The sequence below is a fragment of the Rhinolophus hipposideros genome (genome assembly GCF_964194185.1).
Source record: "Rhinolophus hipposideros genome assembly, chromosome: 6".
NCBI lineage: Eukaryota > Metazoa > Chordata > Mammalia > Chiroptera > Rhinolophidae > Rhinolophus > Rhinolophus hipposideros.
The window spans coordinates 15064250-15084609 of NC_138052.1; the positions used below are offsets into that span (position 1 = coordinate 15064250).

At 43.8% G+C, this 20360-nt stretch overlaps 1 protein-coding gene across 1 annotated transcript in view; it reads left to right on the forward strand.

Moving 5' to 3' along the window:
* Window positions 1-6031: 6031 nt before the first annotated feature.
* Window positions 6032-20360, forward strand: part of GPR39 (G protein-coupled receptor 39) — a 200332-nt gene continuing 186003 nt past the window's right edge. Inside the window, exon 1 of the mRNA XM_081050690.1 lies at window positions 6032-7372. Within this exon, the coding sequence (XP_080906816.1) occupies window positions 6517-7372 (856 nt within the window). The 5' untranslated portion in view covers window positions 6032-6516. The remainder of the gene's footprint in view (window positions 7373-20360) is intronic.

Consider the following 20360-nt stretch of genomic DNA (forward strand, 5'->3'; position numbering starts at 1 on the left):
ACTGTGGGAGTGATCTGGCTACAGCTCTGTCAGCCCACTGTGTGAAGACCAGGGTTGACCCGGCTGGTCCAACTGGCTACGTGTGTGTTCTTCCTTTTTAATAAGTTTGTTTTACAATATTATGGAACATAACCACACAAAGTCCGTAAGACATAAATAACTGCATAATAAAATATCATAAGCATCATGTAATTGCTGTCATGTAACTATTACCCAGGTTAAGAAATAGAATATTGTCAGCATTCAGAAGTCCCCACCTCCATCCCATGAATGTTTTGCACAAGAGGTGACCTCCATCCTTTCATGCAAAGGACATCTTTGCTTTATGAATGAATAAATGAATGATCAAGTAAGTAGTTTTATTATATATCTTCATATAACATATATATCCCCATAGAACATATATCCCAAAATATTATTGTTTTGCCTCTTTTAAAAGAACTCATTATATAACTCATTTATATAACTCATTATATAAGTAGACTCATGTATTCTTTTGTGTCTTGCTTCTTCATGTATCATTATGGTGGTAACATTCTATCACATTGTTTTGTAGCAGTGGAACATTCGTTTTCATAAATATGCTGCATTTTGTTTATCTGTTCTGTAGATGGACATTTGGATATTTATTAGGTTGGAGTAATTACTGACAATGTCGTTATACACATTCTTTTTTTGTCTTAATGAAAGAAATTTATTTTGTGAATAAAAAAAAGTAATTACAGTTGCATTCACTATTGGTTTCAGGTTGGTTATACACATTTTTCTATATGTATTCTGGTGACATGAGCTATAGGTTATGTACCTGGGAGAGGAGCTGCTGGGTCACCGGATAGGTGTATATCTAACTTTAGTAGATGCTGCCAACATCTTTTCCAAAGTGGTTGTACCAGTTGACTGTCCCATCTGCAATGTACGAGAGTCACCAGTACTCTACAGCTTCCCTGACAGATGGTATTGGTCCTCTTTAAATGTTAGTCAGTCTGGTAGGTGTGTGGTTGTACTTAATTGTGGTTTTAGTTTGCATTTCCATGACCAGCACAAAGATGAGGTAGCTTTGCATTGTTTATTGTCCATCTGGATTCCTTGTCTGTGAAGTGCCTGTTTATCTCTTTGGCTCATTTTTTAAATTGGGGTACCTGTCTTTTTTCTGAGAAAATTTTATTTCTCAGAAAAATCTGTTTACATTTTATTAATAATTCAAGGGATTACAGTGAATCTGTAGATCAATTTTGGAAATAAGTGCAAGTTTTATCTACTTTGAATTTGTTGTGGAAATTACTCATTACTGTGAAACAACATGACGTATACTTTTTGTAAGTTTATTTGTCATTTACCTTTGGCTACAGTGTTTCTTGCCTTGCAGAACTTTTTTATGTTTATGAAATAAAGTTTATCAGCTTTTTCCTTTATAGTTTCTAGGATTTATGTCATAAAATTAAAAATCCAATTGAATTTTCAAAATTCTCTAGTGTTTTCTATCATTTAATAATTTCCTTAATGATTAAAATCTAAAGATTTTAATCTTTGATCTACCTGGAATTTATATTATAATAAAGTGTGAAGGTAGGTATCCACCTTTCTTTTTTTTTCAAAGGCTAACCTATTGTCCCAATACCAATTGTTGAACAGTCCATCTTTTTGTACTGATTTGAAATGTTGTCATTATCGTAAATGAAACTCCTATAAGTATTTGGGTTTATTCTTGGACTCTTTTGTTTCATTACCTATTTGTTTATGGTAGTATCACTGTCCCATAGAAATATAATGTGAGCCACAAATACAAGCCACACATAATTGAAAATATTCTAGTACCCACATTTAGAGAAAAAAGAGATGTATTTTTAATCATATATTTTATTTGACTCATTATATCCAAATATAATCGTTTCAACATGAAATCAATATATAAACATTATTACATTTACATTCTTTTTTCATACATAGTCTTTGAAATGTGGTGTGTATTTTATACTTACTTATGGCACATCTCAGTTTGGAATAGCCATATTTTAAGTAGCCATGTGTGGTTACCAGCTACCATATTAGATAGCTCAGGTCAAGAGTAGCCTTAGCTCTGTCGCTAGTTTAGTCCCAGTACTAAGGTCTGACCCTTTTAGGGTTGGTTCAGTGAGATCTCCTCACTCATTGGTTAGAGCTTCAACAATCTCCCAGCTGTGTGACTTTAGAATAGTTTGGCTTACAGCCCCCAGCGGTTATTGATTCCTAAATAGTATACTTTGCCTAGCTCCTGGAGTCTCACCTCCACTTAGTATTCAGCCAAAGACTCAAGGGAACCTCTCTACAGATTTCTGGAACTCCTTTTTCTTCCTAGCTCCCTCCTTTCTAGGACTCTGTAAAGCCCAGTAACTTTCACCTCCTGAATGCCAATCTGTCTCCTCAAATCAACAAGATCACCGGGAGTGTCTTGGAGTTCCCTTCCCCCATCAGGGTCTGGAAAGTGTCTGCAAGCAGCAAGTCTGAGTGATGAGAGGACTCATGTCATTAGTTTCACTTCTCTGAGGGAGCACAGTTGTGCTGTGGGGGATGGGCGTGGTGGGCTGTTAGGCTGGTACTATGTGGTTCTTCTTGATGACTGGAAGCAGAAGTCTTACTTAAAAAAAAAAGTTTGGGGGTTTATTTATTAGTTCTACTATTTAGCTCTTTCATAATTACTTTGCTCTTTATTAGTCCCTTATTATTTTCCTTAATTTTATTCTTTTTATAACTTCTTTTCTTTGTATTCTTTCTTGTTTAATAGAATAAATATTTAGGGCAATGAATGTTTTCTGAGGACTCTTTTAGCTATTTCCCACAATACTGATATGCAGTATTTCTGTGGTCATTATTTGCCAGATACTTTGCAGTTTTGGTTTTGGTTTTCTCTATGATTAAGAATTGTTCTAGAGATAGTAAAAAAGTTGAGATGGTGAAGTTTGATGTTTCAGTTTGCTGCTTCTGTTATTAGTTTTTAGTTATATGGCATTATAAATAAAGTTATCGACACTTCATCATTTTTGAAAATTATTGAAGTTTTCTTTGTAGCTTACTGCATAGTCACTAAGATTTTACCATTAACCTTTGTAAACAATGTATTATTCACTTTTTAGGGTAAAAATTGTTGATTTACCTTAAATGAGTAAATGTTAACAATTTGAGTATACAAAATAAATTTAAATTTACAAAAATATAATATATATGTATGTGTAAGTGTGTGTGTATTTACTTCTTTTTTCACATTGGGTGCCAGTGTAAGATTTTATTTTAAAGATGAGATTTAGTATTAAAAATGTATGAAAGCCACTAGCCTAGATGACCTTAAAGGTCACCAAGAATGTGTCAAATGTGAATATAAAATTGTGTGGACCCTAGAGTGACCCGAGTAGAGCTGAAATCAAAGGGTACCTAAAGTATTTTTTCCTTTCAATTTTCATTCCTTTCTCTATACAATATGCTAATTAAAAAATACAGATTACATAGATCTAGGCCAGGTGTTATACCAGTCTGTTATCAACAAATGAGAGCACATTAAACAGTTTTTAATTAGTCTTAGAAAAAGCAAAGGTGAAATGAAAATTTAATTCTCTTGGACCTTTGTTCAAAATGCATTTTTCCATCTCTACTGTAAGGAGTGAATTTTAATTAGCTTGATTTTCAGTGTTTGGCTACACGTTTGTAATCTTTGTTCACACTTTGGGGAAAATTTTTTGATGAAAGCAATTGGACAATGATGGAAATCTTGTCTGAGCAGAACAAATTGGATTTATCAAATATATTGTGGAATAACTGGCATGCTGCAGCTGGGGAGAGGAAAAACATCAGGGCAGGTGACTTAAAAAAAAATTCCTCTCCCCAAAGTTCTACTATTCCACCTGGCACAGTCTTGTCCTACACAGAGGGACAGCAGCCCAGAGTCGAAAGTGCTTTAGTGCCACATGGATTTGAGTTTGAATCCTGCCTCTGACCCTTTATGGTCGGTAACTTAATTATCTTGATCCTTAATTTCCTCATCTGTAAAATGGGGTAATAATGTCCACTTCGCAGCCTTGTGAGGATTGAAATAGGGGCTGTAATAGGGGCTCATGTAATAGGGGCACAGAGAATGAAATGACCAAGAGGATTTCAAAGGAAGTATCTATGGCTGAGGAATAATTGTGAGGCTCCCAGCTTATTTCCTATAGAGATGAAAGAAGTGGGCAGGGGCCAATCAGTGTGTGTGTATGCTGCTGCTGGTGCTGGTGCTGGTGCTGGTGCTGGTGCTGGTGGTGGTGCTGGTGCTGGTGGTGGTGACGGCAGGCTGGGATGTGTGTCTTCTTAGACCACCTTCTCAATAGCTCTGGGACAGGAAAACCATGGACAGTCTATTGCAGAGGAGTCCATTCAAGATTCTAAACTGTGGCTATGAAGCCCTGAGAGTCATGCTTGCACCGTGAGCTTTGTGAGACAGCTATATGGCCCTCCAGGTCCTTTAGCTAAGTGCACTTCACCAATAAGGAAACGAGTTAGCAGTTTCCCAGCCAGTAAGTAGGTCAAATAACACACATGAGGGTGGGGGAGGGCTCTGGCAAAACATACTATTTAGGGTGATGTGGACAGGTGTCAGAGAGAAAAGGTATAGTTCTGGGCCTTGGAGCTTGTAATTTAAGAGAGAGAACAAACAGAGAAAGAGGAAAAATAAATTTTTCTCTGAGGTCCTCAGACCATGTGTCTAGGGTTGGGTTCAGAATACAGTCCCTATATCTTTTTGTGCATCATTCAGGACTCCTTTCCTGAGCACCCACTGTGCTCCCAGAATTCCCTCCCTGTCAGGAGTGCAGACTCAGGGTTTGACAGTCTGGGTTAATTTCAAGTCTCTCACTCACTGTATTATGCATATATTATACTCGGGGAAGCACCTATCCTTTGGACACCCCAGTGTCTTCTCTTTACAATGGTCACATCAAGAGGAGGGGCGTGGTTTTGATAGTTTAAGGACTTTTTTTTTTAGCATAGGCCTCATGCAAGGCCCTTACCACGGACAGACCATAGGGATCTATTTTCTTCCTTCAAGGTGTTGGTTCTCCACCTGAGCCCATTTTGCCCCCTAAGAAGACATTTGGCAACGTCTGCAGACATTTTAGCTATAACAATGGGGAAAGGGGGGCTTGTAAGTGTTAAGCATTCTGCAATGCATAGGACAGCCTCCCTACTCCTCTCCCCACCACTCCCTATAATTTTGGAAGTAGAAGATGAAAATGGGCCCATCAGAGGTTTTCCTCTCTTTGAAGAGAGGGAAAAATGCCATGATCCTTAATGCCATTTTCACTCTGTGGCCCTGTAGGGACTGCCCTGCAACCTAATTCTGCTATCCTTGACTTCCTGGCTGCACTCCCTCCAGTGGACGCGATCCCCAGCAGGGGCATTCTGGACCATTGTGGCGTCCTTATCCATATACATGCCCCCAATTAAAGACTTCCCGCTGCTGTCGTCGGGAGGAGGGCCCGGGCTGCGGAGTGAAACTGAAAGGAGGAATCCAGCCCTCCTTGAATCTCTCAGCAGGAAGGCGAGGCAGAGCCACGTGCGGAACACGAAAACGCAGGGCTTTTAGAATGACTAGCTTGCTTTGGGCGGACTTCCTGAGGCAGCGGCTCCAGGCAGCGCTCAGCCCAGCCAGGCACAGCAAACACCCCACGGCCCGGAAGGAGGAGGCAGGGCACTAAGGAGGCGAGCGCTGGCTGCCTCCTCCAAGGGCGACCCCGCCAAGTGGCCAGCGACTGAGGCGGGCGCCGGGGTCCAGCCGCACCTAAACAGGTGGTGGCCCAACTTGGGAAGGAACCCCAGTGCAGCTGTGGCAGTGGGGGGGGGGACAGGGCAGGAGAAGGGAAGTTTGTCTTTCCCAGCCTGGGTCCTGGACGCCAAGCCCGGGAGCGCACTCCAACTGCCCCCCAGGCCCTGACTCCCGGGACGCACGTCTGGGCAGCCGGCCACCGCTGGCTGGGCGGGCGCGGCGTGGGTGGCAGGGGAGGTGGGGCCAGCGCCGCGCGGTGCTCCCGAGCCAAGACCTGAGCAGACGGCCGCCTAGAACACTTAGCGGTGGTTAATAATTGATCTCTGACCAACCCGCCTCCAGCAGCGCCCCAGAGGTTGCTCCTGGAGGGTGGGTTGGGGCAGGCAAGTGCCGGGAGGGGAGCGGAGGGCTGTAGGGCGAAGCGCTCCTGGGGCACAGACAAGGGCCGGCGTGCTGCGGGCTGTGGGGCTCCCGGCCTGCCAGGAGATTAGACCTCCTTCCTTTGTGCTCTCCCCGCCTCTCTCTTACACACGCCCCCAAACCCCACCCCTAGGCACCTCCCGGGCCTCTGCCAGGTCGGGCAGCTCCAGGAAGTTTCCATGAAAGCACCTGGAGTACTAAGTTACCTTTTCCAGGTAAGCACGAGTGAGAAAAAACCCTGCTGAGTTGTAGCCAAGAACTCTGGGCTCCCCTGAGAAGGGATACGTTGAGAAGATCTTGGGTCCTGGTGGCTCCTGGCTTTCTTCCTGATGGCTTCACCCGGAGGCCTCGGCAGTGACTGCTCCAATGTTATCGATCACAGCCATATCCCCGAATTCGAGGTGGCCACCTGGATCAAAATCAGCCTCATCCTGGTGAACCTGGTCATCTTCGTGATGGGCATCCTGGGGAACAGTGTCACCATTCGGGTCACCCAGGTGCTGCAGAAGAAAGGCTACTTGCAGAAGGAGGTGACGGATCACATGGTGAGTCTGGCTTGCTCGGACATCTTGGTCTTTCTCATTGGCATGCCCATGGAGTTCTACAGCATCATCTGGAACCCCCTGACAACGCCCAGCTACGCCCTGTCCTGTAAGCTTCACAACTTCCTCTTCGAGACCTGCAGCTACGCCACGTTGTTGCACGTGCTCACGCTCAGCTTCGAGCGCTATGTCGCCATCTGCCACCCCTTCCGGTATAAGGCCGTGTCGGGGCCCTGCCAGGTGAAGCTGCTGATTGGCTTCGTCTGGGTCACGTCCGCCCTGGTGGCCCTGCCGTTGCTTTTTGCCATGGGAGTTGAGTACCCGCTGGTGCACGCGCACGGTCACCGGGGTCTCTCTTGCAACCACTCGCTCACCCGCCACCACGAGCAACCAGAGACCTCCAACATGTCCATCTGTACCAACCTCTCCAGCCGCTCGACCGTCTTCCAGTGCAGCATCTTCAGCGCCTTTGTGGTCTACCTCGTGGTCCTGGTTACCGTGACCTTCATGTGCTGGAATATGATGCAGGTGCTCAGGAGGAGCAAGCAGGGCACCCTGGGCTGCAGGGGGCAGCAGGAGCAGCTGAGGAAGACCGAGAGCCAGGAGAGCCGCGCAGCCAGGAGGCAGACCATCCTCTTCCTCAGTGAGTCCTGGGTGGAGGGCAGCCTGGGCGCACACCCCACCCCCACCCCACCCGGCGGCTCCCTGTGGCCTTCTTAACACTGACGTCTTGCCGTCAGAGTGTAAACTTAAGTTCTTGACGCAGAACAGGCATTGATCTGAGTCTCTGGTTGTTTCTTCTGTCTGTTTTGAGGATGAAGGTTATGGGGAAAACAGCACTAGACCAGAAGTCAGAAGGTCTGGGTATATTTCAGAATAGCACCTTTGGGAACTCCAGCGACTCACAACATCTTGGGTAAAATCGGGATAATAATACAGGGAAAGGGGTGGGTCAAATTAGGTAACGAGGAAGAGGTGGAAGTCCTTGGAGAAAGGCTAAGTATTGTGGGTATATTGAGCCCGCCTTTACCTTGGAGAACCCTTCTCAGGCAGTTAGATTTTGTTTTTGTTTGTTTGTTTGTCTGTTTTTCTTCTCCTTTGGAGAAGCAAGGCTGTTAGAACACACACTCGCCAAGCTGCTGTTTCATTTCCCCAGGTGATCTACCCAATCTTAAGAAACTGCAGCTCTCAGACACTTCTCCCCAGAGTGAGGCCTGAGTTTCTACTGTGGTCGGTCTGTCCCTTATCTGAGCAGAGAAACATGGCAGGGCCGCCTCGTGTTTGTGTGATCGAGAAAATCTGGCTTCACAGATTCCTTGGACTTGACTAATCATCCAAAATACCCAATTCCCATGGAGAGAAAGCTCTTCATTTTCCAAATGTTGTTGTGAGGCAAATATTTAAAGTCTGGCCCTTCTGTCGGGAAGGAAGGAGCCCACCATCTGCAGACCCTCAAGCCTTCAAAAGAGGGGTCTGATTGCTGCCCTCTGAGAGATGGGGCTTCAATGGAGACACAATGTTTGTGCGAGAGAAGCTTTTAAAAAATATTTTTTTAGCAGAAACAAGAAAAAGACGTGGGTGTGTCAGTGTCACCGGGGAGTCGATGTAACAAACGTTTCTCCTCTGCCCTCTCCCCTTGTCAGTGTGGAGTCAGGAGAAGGAACAAATCATGGGACTGTTTGATTTGGTGTGGGAAACCTGAGTAACAGGTTCCAGGACGAAGAGTTTGACATGAAAAGAAAATTGAAGGCAATTGAAGAGATGGAAAGAGCCTAGTCTTGTCCCAGCCCTGACTCTGGCTTCTGGTGTGTTCATACAACTGACTTGACTTTGGGTCTGTGCAAAATGAAAAGAGGGAGTTTGTAATTTTGGGATGCCTCCTTTGCCTCAGGGGCTGTGTTAGGTGATTTACATTTCCATTTCATAGAGGAGGAACTTGAGGCTTACAGAAGAGAAGACCTAGTTCAAATGCACATACGCGGTATGATCAAACAATATGGTGAATGTTTAAATAAAAAAATGTATTACAGTAAAAGACGCATTGCCATTAATCCCCCCCAAAACGCCCCCTCTCGCTTCGAACACACTCATCCCATCATTCTTGCCCCTTTCTGAAGCGGTTCTGGAAGTCCTCTTTCATGAGAGTCTTTAGCTGCGCTGTCGTGGCTGCCTGGATGTCCTGAATAATTATGACTTTGGGGAAGAGCCAGAAGTCTCATGGTGCCAGATCTGGTGAATAAGGTAGATGAGGACACACCGTAATGTTTTTATTTGACAGAAATTACCGTGCCAGAAGTGATGTGTGACACGGAGCGTTGTCACGATGCAGGATGAAGTAAAGACAGTCATGAAAGAAGACTTCCAGAGCTGCTTCAGAAAGTGGCAAGAACGATGGGACAAGTGTGTTTGAAGAGAGGGGGAGTATTTTGAGGGGGATTAATGGCAATGTGTCTTTTACTGTAATAATTTTTTTTTATTTAAACATTCACTATATTGTTTGATCACACCTTGTAAATGTAGCTTCCAGATCTCTCTTTGCTTCTCAGGGAAAGGAAATGATTGGCTGTCTGTGGCTGGTGAAGGGAAAAATTAAATAAAGCAGGACTTTGCCAAGGAAGGTGCTACCTAGATTAGGCTGGTGGTGTTGCTGCCTCCCAAGACCAGCCTTTCTGGAAGTTGGAGTAAGAAGACAACTTTCTCTGGAGACTTTGGAAGGGCCCATAACCCAACTCACTCTCTCTCACCCAAATGGCTGCTGCCCAAAATATTCCAGGAAGAAATGAACATCGCATTTGCTTAACGCTTGAACATCTGTGGAAAGGCTAGTTCTCTCTTCTCCCAAACACCCTTAAGCATAGCTTAAACTTTTAGCAGTACTTTATACCTCAGTATGAATGAATTTCCTTCCCCTATCCCCCTCCCTTTTTTTTTTTTTGAGTTCAGGTCACCTACCTCCTACTCTAATTTAGTAATATTACGGCTGAATTGAACCAAGGAAAAGTAATTGATTATTGATTTCTCTTTGTTCTCTATTGGACCAGCCTCTGTGACTTTTTGTTTTTCCCTGCATAGATGTCTCTTTTCCTCCCGCGGGATATTGTTCCAGCTTAAAGTCAGTCCCCATTTTGAAGCATAAAATCAGAATGCCACAGCTTTTATTTAGAGATGAATAGGACCTTGAAGATAGCTCACACAATTATCCTCTGGAATGAGTTTGTTCTTGAAGCTGCTCTCATTCCTTACTTCTAGTTCTCTCCCTCTTTCTTGTAACAACCATGTATTCATCACCCACTGTGTTCCAGGCATACAGATTGTTGAGTGGCAATCAGGTGCTCCAAGTATGATAATGTCTCAGAGAAATTTACCGTTTGTATTTAGCCCGTTTCCTCTGCAGTAGGTTTTCAAAGCAATTCTTGTAAATGTGCCACTCTCCCAGTGAATTTAAAGAGCTTTTAAAAATAGGAACCTCACTAATTAACTCAAATTAGGAAATAAATTAATGGAGTGAAGAGGAAGAAATCATGGCCTGCATCCATCAGATTAATACAATGCAATTTACTTTGTGGGTTTCATAAAACTTAAGCTTTGGGGCATTTTTAACCCAGAACAAATGAATATATAAATTGTTTACAAATTGCTGAATTTAATATAGTGAGTTAGCTGTCGTTTTAGCATTTCAGCTAACAGATGTATCAAATTAAAACAAATATTTGTTCATTTCAAACACTTTGCATTTAATGTGAAATGTAAATGATGACATAGCACAAGATGTCTTTGGAGCTCTTGAGGCAATAAAAAAACAATTAAGGATTTCCCCCCTTGTTGTAAGAATGCTAACTTCTGCATAACAGAAACAAAAGTCATAAATCTACCCGAGATAAGGAAGTCTATGTAGAAAATATTAATTTCCTTCCTACATCTTTTGCAACTGTGTCTCAGTCTAGTTGAGGTGCTGGGCTGGTGAATAATGAAAACAAATTGGGAACTCTGGGAGAGAAAGAGATGCTGGGATGCCTCCTAGCTCTCAAGCAATTTGCAGGAGAAAACAAAAATAACATAAAAGTGTACATTCCTGGAAACAACGAGTGTCTCTTCATAACTCTTGGAAGCTCAATAAGAAATTAGTGCTAGGCTTATTACCTTTTGCAAAGTTATGGCTGATATGGTCATGGTAGTACTCATCTGGTGACAGAATAGGTTGCTGGTCAGGATATCTGCCTCTTCTGGAGAAACCAACTGGTGCATTTGGCTTTTTATTCTACAGTTGTTGAGGATATGCAAAATGGGCCTTCTTTTCAACAGGCTTTCCCAAACCTTCCGTCTTATCTTTCTCAACTCTCCCTTGGAGCTGTTTTCAGTGCATGTGGCATACAGGTCCATGGACGCCACTATTTGTGTCATTGCCCATGTGGCTTGCTGTTAGATGGCACCCACTCAAAGTGGGGGAACAGTAGTTTAAAAGAAGTATATTGGATTTTTCTGTTGGGGTTGTAAATTGGTGCAGCCACTGTGGAAAAGAGTATGGAGGTTCCTGAAAAAAATTAAAAATAGAACTACCATACAATGCAGCAATTCCACTTCAAAGAAAATGAAAACAATAATTTGAAAAGATATGTACACCACTATGTTCACTGCAGCATTGTTTTCAATAGCTAAGACATGGAAGCAACCTAGGTGTCCATAGATAGATGAATGGATGTGGTACATATGAGCATATAAATAGAATTTTACTCAGCCATAAAAAGAATGAAGTCTTGCTGTTTGCAACAACATGGGTAGATGTTGAGGGTATTATGCTGAGTGGAGTAAGTCAGACAGAGAAAGACAAATGCCTGATGATCTCATTTATATTTGGAATCTAAAGAACAAATAAATGAACAAACAAAACAGTAACAGACTCAGAGGAACAGAGAACAAACAAACCGATCATTGCTAGAGGAGAGGGGGTTTGGGGGATGGATGAAAAAGGTGAACAGAAAGAAGAGGTACAAACTATCAGTTAGAGAGAGAGAGAGAGAGAGAGAGAGAGAGAGAGAGAATGGGGGAGAGACGGGGGAGGGAGAAAAAGAACTGAGATGTTGATAGTGAGTCCTGTTTATGTGGGGACAATCAGTATCTGGCAAGAACTCTTAGTTCCTTAAAATGGAGTCCAACATTTCATATGAAAAGAGGTTTGACTGGGACTTCATTGTGAAAAACAAAAGTGAAAATTACGAAAAGAAATTTGTCTTATATTTTATCAAATGGGTTATAATTATACGTTAATTCTTAGCATAATTTTTCAGAATGAAACAAGTGTGGCTTTGTTGAGGGCATAATTTTTCTGGTGAAACTGTCTGATGGGCTTTGTGTCGGATCCTCTCAGCAAGGTGACACAGAGGGCTTCCTTCCAAGGCCTTCTCCTAATCCTTTGCTCTTTGAATCACCGTCATTGAAGCACTTGTCCCGGCATCATTCTTGTCAATTTTTCATTCTTTCAGGATTGACTGGTCTAATTCGGCCAGACCTTCCATGGTGAGTAGCTTGGCGTCTGTTTCATGTGTTTCTCCAGCTCCCGTTCATTAACTTCATGAAATTCTGCACCCCACAATAAAATTAATTGAAAAATCAACCTCTCTACCCTAGTGTATATCAACTGATTACGTGGAAATGGAAGCCTTTAAATGCTTCTAAAATGCCAGCATTTTAAAATAGTTGTTGGATTAGCTTAAATATCGGTCTTATAATCACGTTTATGTCTTTAATTTTCTTAGCAAAAGCTTTTTCTGTGCTATAAAGGGATATGCCAATTCAGTCTCTCAGGGAAATATTACCAAAATTAAATTAGTGACTTATTTGGTATATTATTTTGACTCGAATGTTTGGCTATTTCAGGAAAAAGTTTTGCCTCAAATATTCAGGCTATCGCCTGTGTTCTCTTCTTCCCTTTACTGAGGTAGACGTGGCTGTAATAAGTGGTATTTCATGCTTGTTTTTCTATTTGTGCTATCTGTCATAAATTGCAAGTGTCCTGTGATCAGCCTGGCAGACAAATATAATAATGCTGCTTTATTTTTATAATCAGGCTGTCTCGAAGATTTCATTTCTGGGCTGGAGAGATGCATAGTTCTCGTGCAGGGGAATATTGGAATCCCAGTCCCCATTCATTAGCAAGTCTGTTCATCTGTCTTAGTTGCATGCCTCATGGGGGCTGCCAAAGTGTAGCAAGGCAGCAGAGGTCTCAGCTGAGCAAGGCATTCGGCTTATTAATGCTAAAACCATTCAGAATAAAAGCCATTTGAGAGCCGAGACAGCACAGAGGAAGAATATTGAATTAGGAATCAAGGAACCCCATTCTGCCCCAGTAGACAAGGTCCCCTGGTCTACCCGTTGAATGACACTGCCATCTCTACTGCCTTTTCCTTCTGCCCTCCTTCTCTGCTGGTCTCCCACCCTGGGACAATCCAACTGACTCTCTACCTCTACTCATTGGCTACTTACTGAGCACCGGAGAGAAGACTGGTCATCGTTGTTGCTGTAAGTTCTTGTAAACAGATGTGTTCAGCCTCACCTGGGCCCTCCTCTCTAGTGGGCACCTTCCTTTCTGAGGACCTTCAAAGAGCTCAGGCTCCTGGAATACCTTTCTTTGCATCCAGCGAGTCTGCTGTGTACGTGAGGGACCTAAACTTGACGTGTCACCACTGGAGGAATGTCTGCATCTATTCTTGCCTTGTCCAGGCTGTTCTTCATGCTGCAGCCACTGGGATCTCAGTGATGGCCCATTCCACAACACAACAAATCGAAGCCCATTCGTGGCTTCCCAATGGCTCTTATGTCAAGGGTCAAAATCCTCACCATAAGACCCCGCATGGTCGGCTGCCTCCTCAGCTTTATCCAGAGAAGTTCTCCCCTTATGTTAATCTGCTTGGACTGACATAACAAAATACCACAGACTGAGTGGCTTCAACAAGAGGCATTTATTTTCTCACAGTTCTGGAGGCTAGAAATCTGAGATTAAGGTGCTGGCAGTGTTGGTTTCTAGTGAGACGTCTTCCTTAGTTTGCAGATAGCAGCCTTCTCCCCGAGTCCTCACATGGCCTTTCCTCTGTGCACACTCCAAGAGAGAAATCTCTTCCTTTTCTGGTAAGGACACCAGTCCTGTTGGATTCGGACCCTACCGTATAACTTCATTTAACCTTCATTCCCTCCCTGAAGGCCCTATCTCCAAATACTGTCACATTGGGAGCTTCAACATATGAATGTGGGGGGGGGGGACCCATTTCAGTCCATAATACCCCTCAATGGCTCTGCACCACTGGCCCCCTTCAATTCCTCCGACGGTCTGTGGCTAGGCTCTCTCCTAACCCCTGGCCTTAGTACATGCTGGGAAAAGCCCAGGATGCTTTTCCCCATTACCCCGTGCTCTACCTGCCTCCCTCCAACCCCTTCACCACGTTAACATCTTTAGATCAACCCTGGAATGTCTGGCCCATCCTCTCCGGCTTGATTAATCCTCCCTTAAAACAAGATTCACAGTTATAATTTTACATTTTATTGGGAGATCATTCGATTGATGTCTGTCTTCCTTTTAATTCCTTGAGGGAATTTAGCTCCCTAACACTGTACCTCCATTCTAGTACAGTGCCTGGCACGCAGCAGATGTTCAATGAATATTTGTTGACTGAATGAATAAATGAAGGAGACTCAGCTTGGAATTGGGAAATGATGTTCTGTTTTCCCTTGGGCGATCCTCCCTATAGAAGTTATCATTCCTCAGAAATTTTCTGGCTACTCCAACCTAAAGACACTCTCTTGGAAAGGAATCTGATTCCTTCCAGGCCTCTGAAAAGTCGAGCCATCATAGAGAACACTTAAGATTTTATCTCCCCTGAGCAAAGGAAAAGTCTGTGTTGATCAGCCCCCGAATATCAGCTTTTACCGTGTGTACCTGCCAGAGTAACCATGAAATGAAAGTGATTGGGGTGGTATTTAACAATTCTTGTTAAATGGTTTCATAGGATGTTAATGTAAGGAGACAACTCTAAAAATTATTGCTTAGCAGGCCCTTTTGCCACTTGCTAACAAGGGGGTTCTCAGGGTAATGGGTAGAGGATGCAGAGGGTGCAATATTTTGAAAATATTCAACCAGTATGTGTTTATTTCCCTCTTAAATTGCATTCACTTGCAGCCATTGCCCACAAGTCTGAGCCATGAGGCTTATCAGCTCAGGGAAGGCAAAAACAGGTACTGCCTAGTACAGAGGACTTATTTTGAGTCCAAATGCTGGATTTCTTGACCCCTTTAGCTAGGTAGTTGTCTTGAAAGCCAGGCTTTCTGAAGGGTGAACAAGGATTGCTTAGCTCTGTACTCTGCCTTTCTTGTATCATGAGCCGAGCTCATTGGGTCAGCTCTGCCACCACACAGCCAGTTCAGACAAAACCAAAGCTCAAGGCCTTGAAATTTCTCCTTGGAATCCACTGAAGGGTTTTCAGAAGTAAAGCCACACAGGTAAATTTTGGTGCTTCCTCTGGGACCTTATAATTTGAGTCAAAATTCAGTCCTGGTCATGTTCCCAGAGTGAAAAAGAGACAACCCTACATGGAGACGCGTTTTGGCAGAGCAGCTGAGGCCCGTTAGTTTCCTCCTGCCATTAGCCTGACCTCTGATGCTCGGTTTTCCTAAGCCTTGCTGCTGTCGAAGCTCTCCCTCGCCAGAGAGTGCCTCTGCTTCCATTCAGCTCTTCATGTGTTTCCAGCACAAAAGCCCCAGCTGCCCCAGTATTGCTTAGGGTCTGGTCAGAAGGCAGCTCCAGGGAGCTGAACTGGTCAGAGTAGCTCTAACTTATCTCTATTGTGCAATGGCCTGCTCATTCCTCAGTGATAATTTCAAGTCCCCACTTATTCCTCGAAGCCTTTTTACACTGTCCTTCCCACAAATGATGAGCCATCTTTGTCATTTCTCAGATGGGGACACAGGAGTTGTCTCCCTGACTATCCTTGGAGCTTCCTGAGATCAGGGGCCTTGTATGCTCATACTTCTTCTATCTTCTTCACTTCCAGGGCTGGGGACGCAGTGGCTGTGCACGGTTTAGTAGATTCAGGGATTGAAATCCTGTACAGTGGCTGCTGCTCCTGGAAAAGAGGGCAACCATACAAATTCGGATCCTCAGAAAGTCACTTTAGCTCTACGCAGAAATCTGAGGTGGCTCCCCAAATTCCTGAGCCGTGTGTACACACACGTGCTCCCACTTACTCAAGCAAACACTAATCGAGGTGTTACAGGGAAGGGATTTTACAGAAGTAATTTAGGCACCAATTCAGTTGACCTTACACTAGGTAGGTTTTCTGTGTGAGCTTAATCAAGTCATATGATCCTTTAAATCTGGGTCGAGAGGTCAGAAACAGGGGAAGTCAGAGATTCAAAGCATAAGAAGGGTTTTATGGGGGAGAAATTCTCCGTTGCTGGCTTTGGAGGTTGAGGGGACCACTGGTGGGGGATGTAGTCCCTAGGAGCTGAGAGCCAGTAAGGGAGTGAGAACCACAATGAGCTGAGAGGCGGATTCCCCTAAAGCCTCAACACCTTGACATCCTGAGCAGAGATCCCAGCCATGCTGTACCTGGAGTTCTGATCTACAAAGCTGTGAGCTAATGAATAGATCATGTTTTAAGCCACTAAATTTGTATTATTTTAATGTAGCAGTAGAAAAGGAATACATTCTCTTAACTCTGTTAAGGGGGTGGTTGTAAGGTAAACATATGTCCTGCCTTAGTTACATCTTCCAAGAAAGGCCCGATCTCTGGAACCTTCTCTTTGAAAAGCCCCACCTTCCAAGAACTGCACCCATGGACCAGCCATTTCTTGATTCACCAACCATTTAGTGAGCACCTGCTAAGTGTGTGGTGATTAGGAAGTTTTCCGAGCTCCAGGGCAACGTGGAATTGTCTCTGGACTTTTAGACTGTTGTGTGGGAATTCAGAATTTGCTGTTTGTGTCCTGCCAGCTAGGTGTTTGGAATCCAGGATACCTCAGTTGTTAAAGAGGAAGACTGTAATGAGTTGATCCAGTTATCAGCCTTTTGGTAGCTCTTTTCCCCATAGCCTGGCACTTAGTAGGTGACAAATAAATGTTTGGTGAATCAATGAATGCCTGGGCAGCTTTGCTGCTTCCCAGGGCCTTCTTCACCAGAGGTGAGAGTGCTTACATTCTTTACCATTTAGCTCCAAGTGGAAAAAAGGGGGAGGATGCCAACTCCAGTGCTGTAAGCAAGCATGAATAAGAGAGATGTCTCGGGCTAACAAGCTTTAGCATTTTCTGATGTTAGGGTTCCTGCCAATTGAGAAACTTGACAAAATTTCCTGTTTACACTTACTGTGTGTAAGAGCTATTCTGACAGCCGGAGGCTTTTTAGACATCTCATCACACTGCTTTACACATTTCAAGGGTGGCTGGTAGTTGGAGAGTGGTGTTACCAGAATCTGACAGACGGGAATCAGGAGGCAAGGCTGCAGCTTCAAATTGCTATCATACTTGTTAAATGTGTAACTGGTTATGAAACTAAAGTCATGCAGAAATGGGAGTCATGCCCAGCTGAGAGTGATGAGGTTCATTGAACTTGTAGAGGAAAGCCATCATCTTTCACTAGTGAAGGGGAAGAAAAATCCAGCTTATTTTAGAAATAAAACACTACGTAGAGGGTGTTTGGGCAGAGCTGAAGTCATTTGGTCTCTGGCTTTATGTATTATTCCTTGGAAGACATGATATACTAGCAGAAACAAAGCTTTCTGGGAAATTTATGGATCTACTTTATGCTGCAATTTTGAATGATTAAATATCAAGTTGAAATGACAGCTGCATATTTTGTATATTTAAAGGGTAGCTGATGGGTTATCATTGTTTTCCAAGTTCAAGTTTGTCTTGACACAGGAGAAAAATAGGAGTCCTTGGTAACTGAAGGTTGCTTTCCAGAGGATGAAGGAAGCTTATGTAGAAGCAGGCTGTTTTCCTTCTTGGGCCTGGGGCTTTCCTCATTATTGAATCTGTTGAAGGCCCATGTTCTCCAGGAAGTCTTCCTGGACTGGCTTTGCCCTGTTCTAATCACTCCAACAGGTCTTTGCATTTTACTTTCGTGCTTCATTCATCAGGTATTTATGAAAGCCTAAGATATGCATGATAGCATTTGGACTGTAGAGATTAACATGCGAGTTCCCTTCTTCATGGAGCTTAATATTTCTCGAGTTAGGGCATCAAAGTATAGAGGTTGAGCTTTGCAGAAGGAAGCCTGCAAATACCCTTGATGAGGAGCGTTGCTAGTTATGAAGTAAACTGGTTACTTCATAAACTGGTGACAACTCCAGAATTTTGAATGAGGTGGTTAATTGGCCTTCATCTCCCCCAGAGATGTCGTCTGCCATTTTGATATTCACAGTGTGTGATCCGTGGATCAGCACCAGTAGCATCACTGGGGAAATGCTAAACTGCACCTACTGAATGAGAATCTGCACTGTAACAGGTCCCTGTGATTCCGACGCGTGCGGCAATTGTGAGAAGCCCTCCTCTACAGCACTTGGAGGAGATTCTTTAACTCAAAAAGATTAGAAAAGGATGAATCTGGAATGATGAGACTCACCACATATAATAAGAACTATGACTAGCTTGCTGTGTCGTTGTTACACGTGGGAATTTGCTCTATGACATTTGGGCACAAGAAACTTTAAACTACTTGATTTTTAAAAAGAAACTGAAACCTGGCTCCAAGCCACTATTGGCAGAGTGGTACAATTCAATCTCCGTGAAGTTTGGATGAGGCTTCCCCTTCTCATGTTCTATGAAAATTCAAGGGGGTTTATCAGGTACCAGAAAATGAGGCATTTGGTCTTTCATTCGAAGTAGTTGTTTTGTTCATTATCCTTCTTGTTGCTCCTTCTGCTCTAGGATTCTGCTGCCAAGGCTGGCAGAGCAGTGGGACCAGCCAGCCATTTTCCAGAATTGTCCAAGGTATTAATCCATTGAAATTTGAGCTGACCCCAAAGTCAGTGTTATTCCCTAAGCAGAGAGATGGGCTCTTAAAAAAAGAATGTGATCCAGCTAGGGGTGTAAAATGGGGAAGGAAACACCATAATGCCAAGTCTGGTGTACATATGTCTTGCTTTTAGGCTGCCTGGCAGCTTTTGAGTATTTTCCCTCAAAATTTTATATTTGGGGACTTTCCCTCTCTTTGAATCCTGCTTCCCCAAAGTAGTGGTCAGAAACTTGCTTTCCCAGCGTCCCTTGCTGCTAGGGTGCAGAAAGTGACCTGGGCTGTGTCAGTCATCTGTACTGGTATAAGACTGTCTCATTTGGAAGAGAGTGATGGGAGGGAGGAGCAGATACATGGTGTCTTCTTAAGGACAGGGCCAGTGTATGACAAAGTAGCATTGAGAGAGAGCAACTGCAGGAGAACTAAGAGCAGCGTCCTAAGCCAGGTGTTGGTAGTGCCTCTGCAGTAGGGAGTCCATTGGCATAGTCTGGTGGGATAATCTGATGTGATTCTTGGTTGCATATCCAATTCTCTGGCCCTTCTAGAGATTATGTGAAAAAAAACAATAACAGCCTCATTTCCAGTTTAAACTGGAATGGGCTTTGTTGTTTGTACGATGAACTGTGTATGTCCAGATAATAGGTACTAGAACAACTGGACTGGAGTCGGGGACCCAGAGGGGAGCAGTGGATAGTAGTTCTAGATGGGAAATGTAGTTTGGGTCACGTATGGAGGAAATGGATAACTAGTCTGAAGGATTCGGACTCCATATTGGAAGTAATGGGAAGCCATGGAAGGCTTTGCAGAAGAGAAATGGCAGGAAGAGAGCAAGAAGACTAATATGGCCAGGCTGTATGGGGAGGCAGTGTGAGGAGTGCAGGGGTGGAAATGGTATGGTGTCATGGACTCTGATGAGAGCGAATTGACAGGTTTGGCCATGAAGGGTCATCAGGGGTGGTAGTTGTCAATCCTGCTACATATTGGAATCATCTATGGAGTGCTAAACAATGCCACACTCCTTTCACAACCAGATCTTCAGGGGTGTGGCCCTGGGCATCTGTATTATTTAAGCTCTGTAGGTAATTCTAGTCTGGGGCAAGGACTGAGAATGGAGTAAGAGGAAGTTGGAAAGGAAAGCTGAGCCTGACTCTGGAGACCTTGAATTTGGTGGATGTGCCAAAGTTCTTTGACTGAAAGCCACAAAACCCGATCTTCACTAATTAAGAAGAAAAATGGAATTTTCTGGAAGTATAAGAAGTGTCTCACAGAGTCAGATGAAAGGCTGAAGAAGAGCCAGACTGCTCAGGGATCTAGGGGGAAGAAATTTGGGGACAGCCTGCATGGGATCCATCATCAAGGAGATATCATCTTCAGACATTCGCTCATCTTTGTTGTCACTCTATTCAGGGTCAGATTCCCCGGGGTGAGGCTCTTGTTGGAAAAGTTGAGGTGTGTCCATTTGGTGGTGAGGCTGAGAGTAGGGCAGCATGATGGACAGTGTCAGCAAGACTCCATGCAATGAGAGCCATGGTCCCCACAGGAGAATTGATGCCGTGCCCAGAAAAGGAGGTAACAGAGCCAGGAACAGAAACAGCAGACCCCCCCGCAGGGGCCTTATGGAGCGTGGTGATTAGTG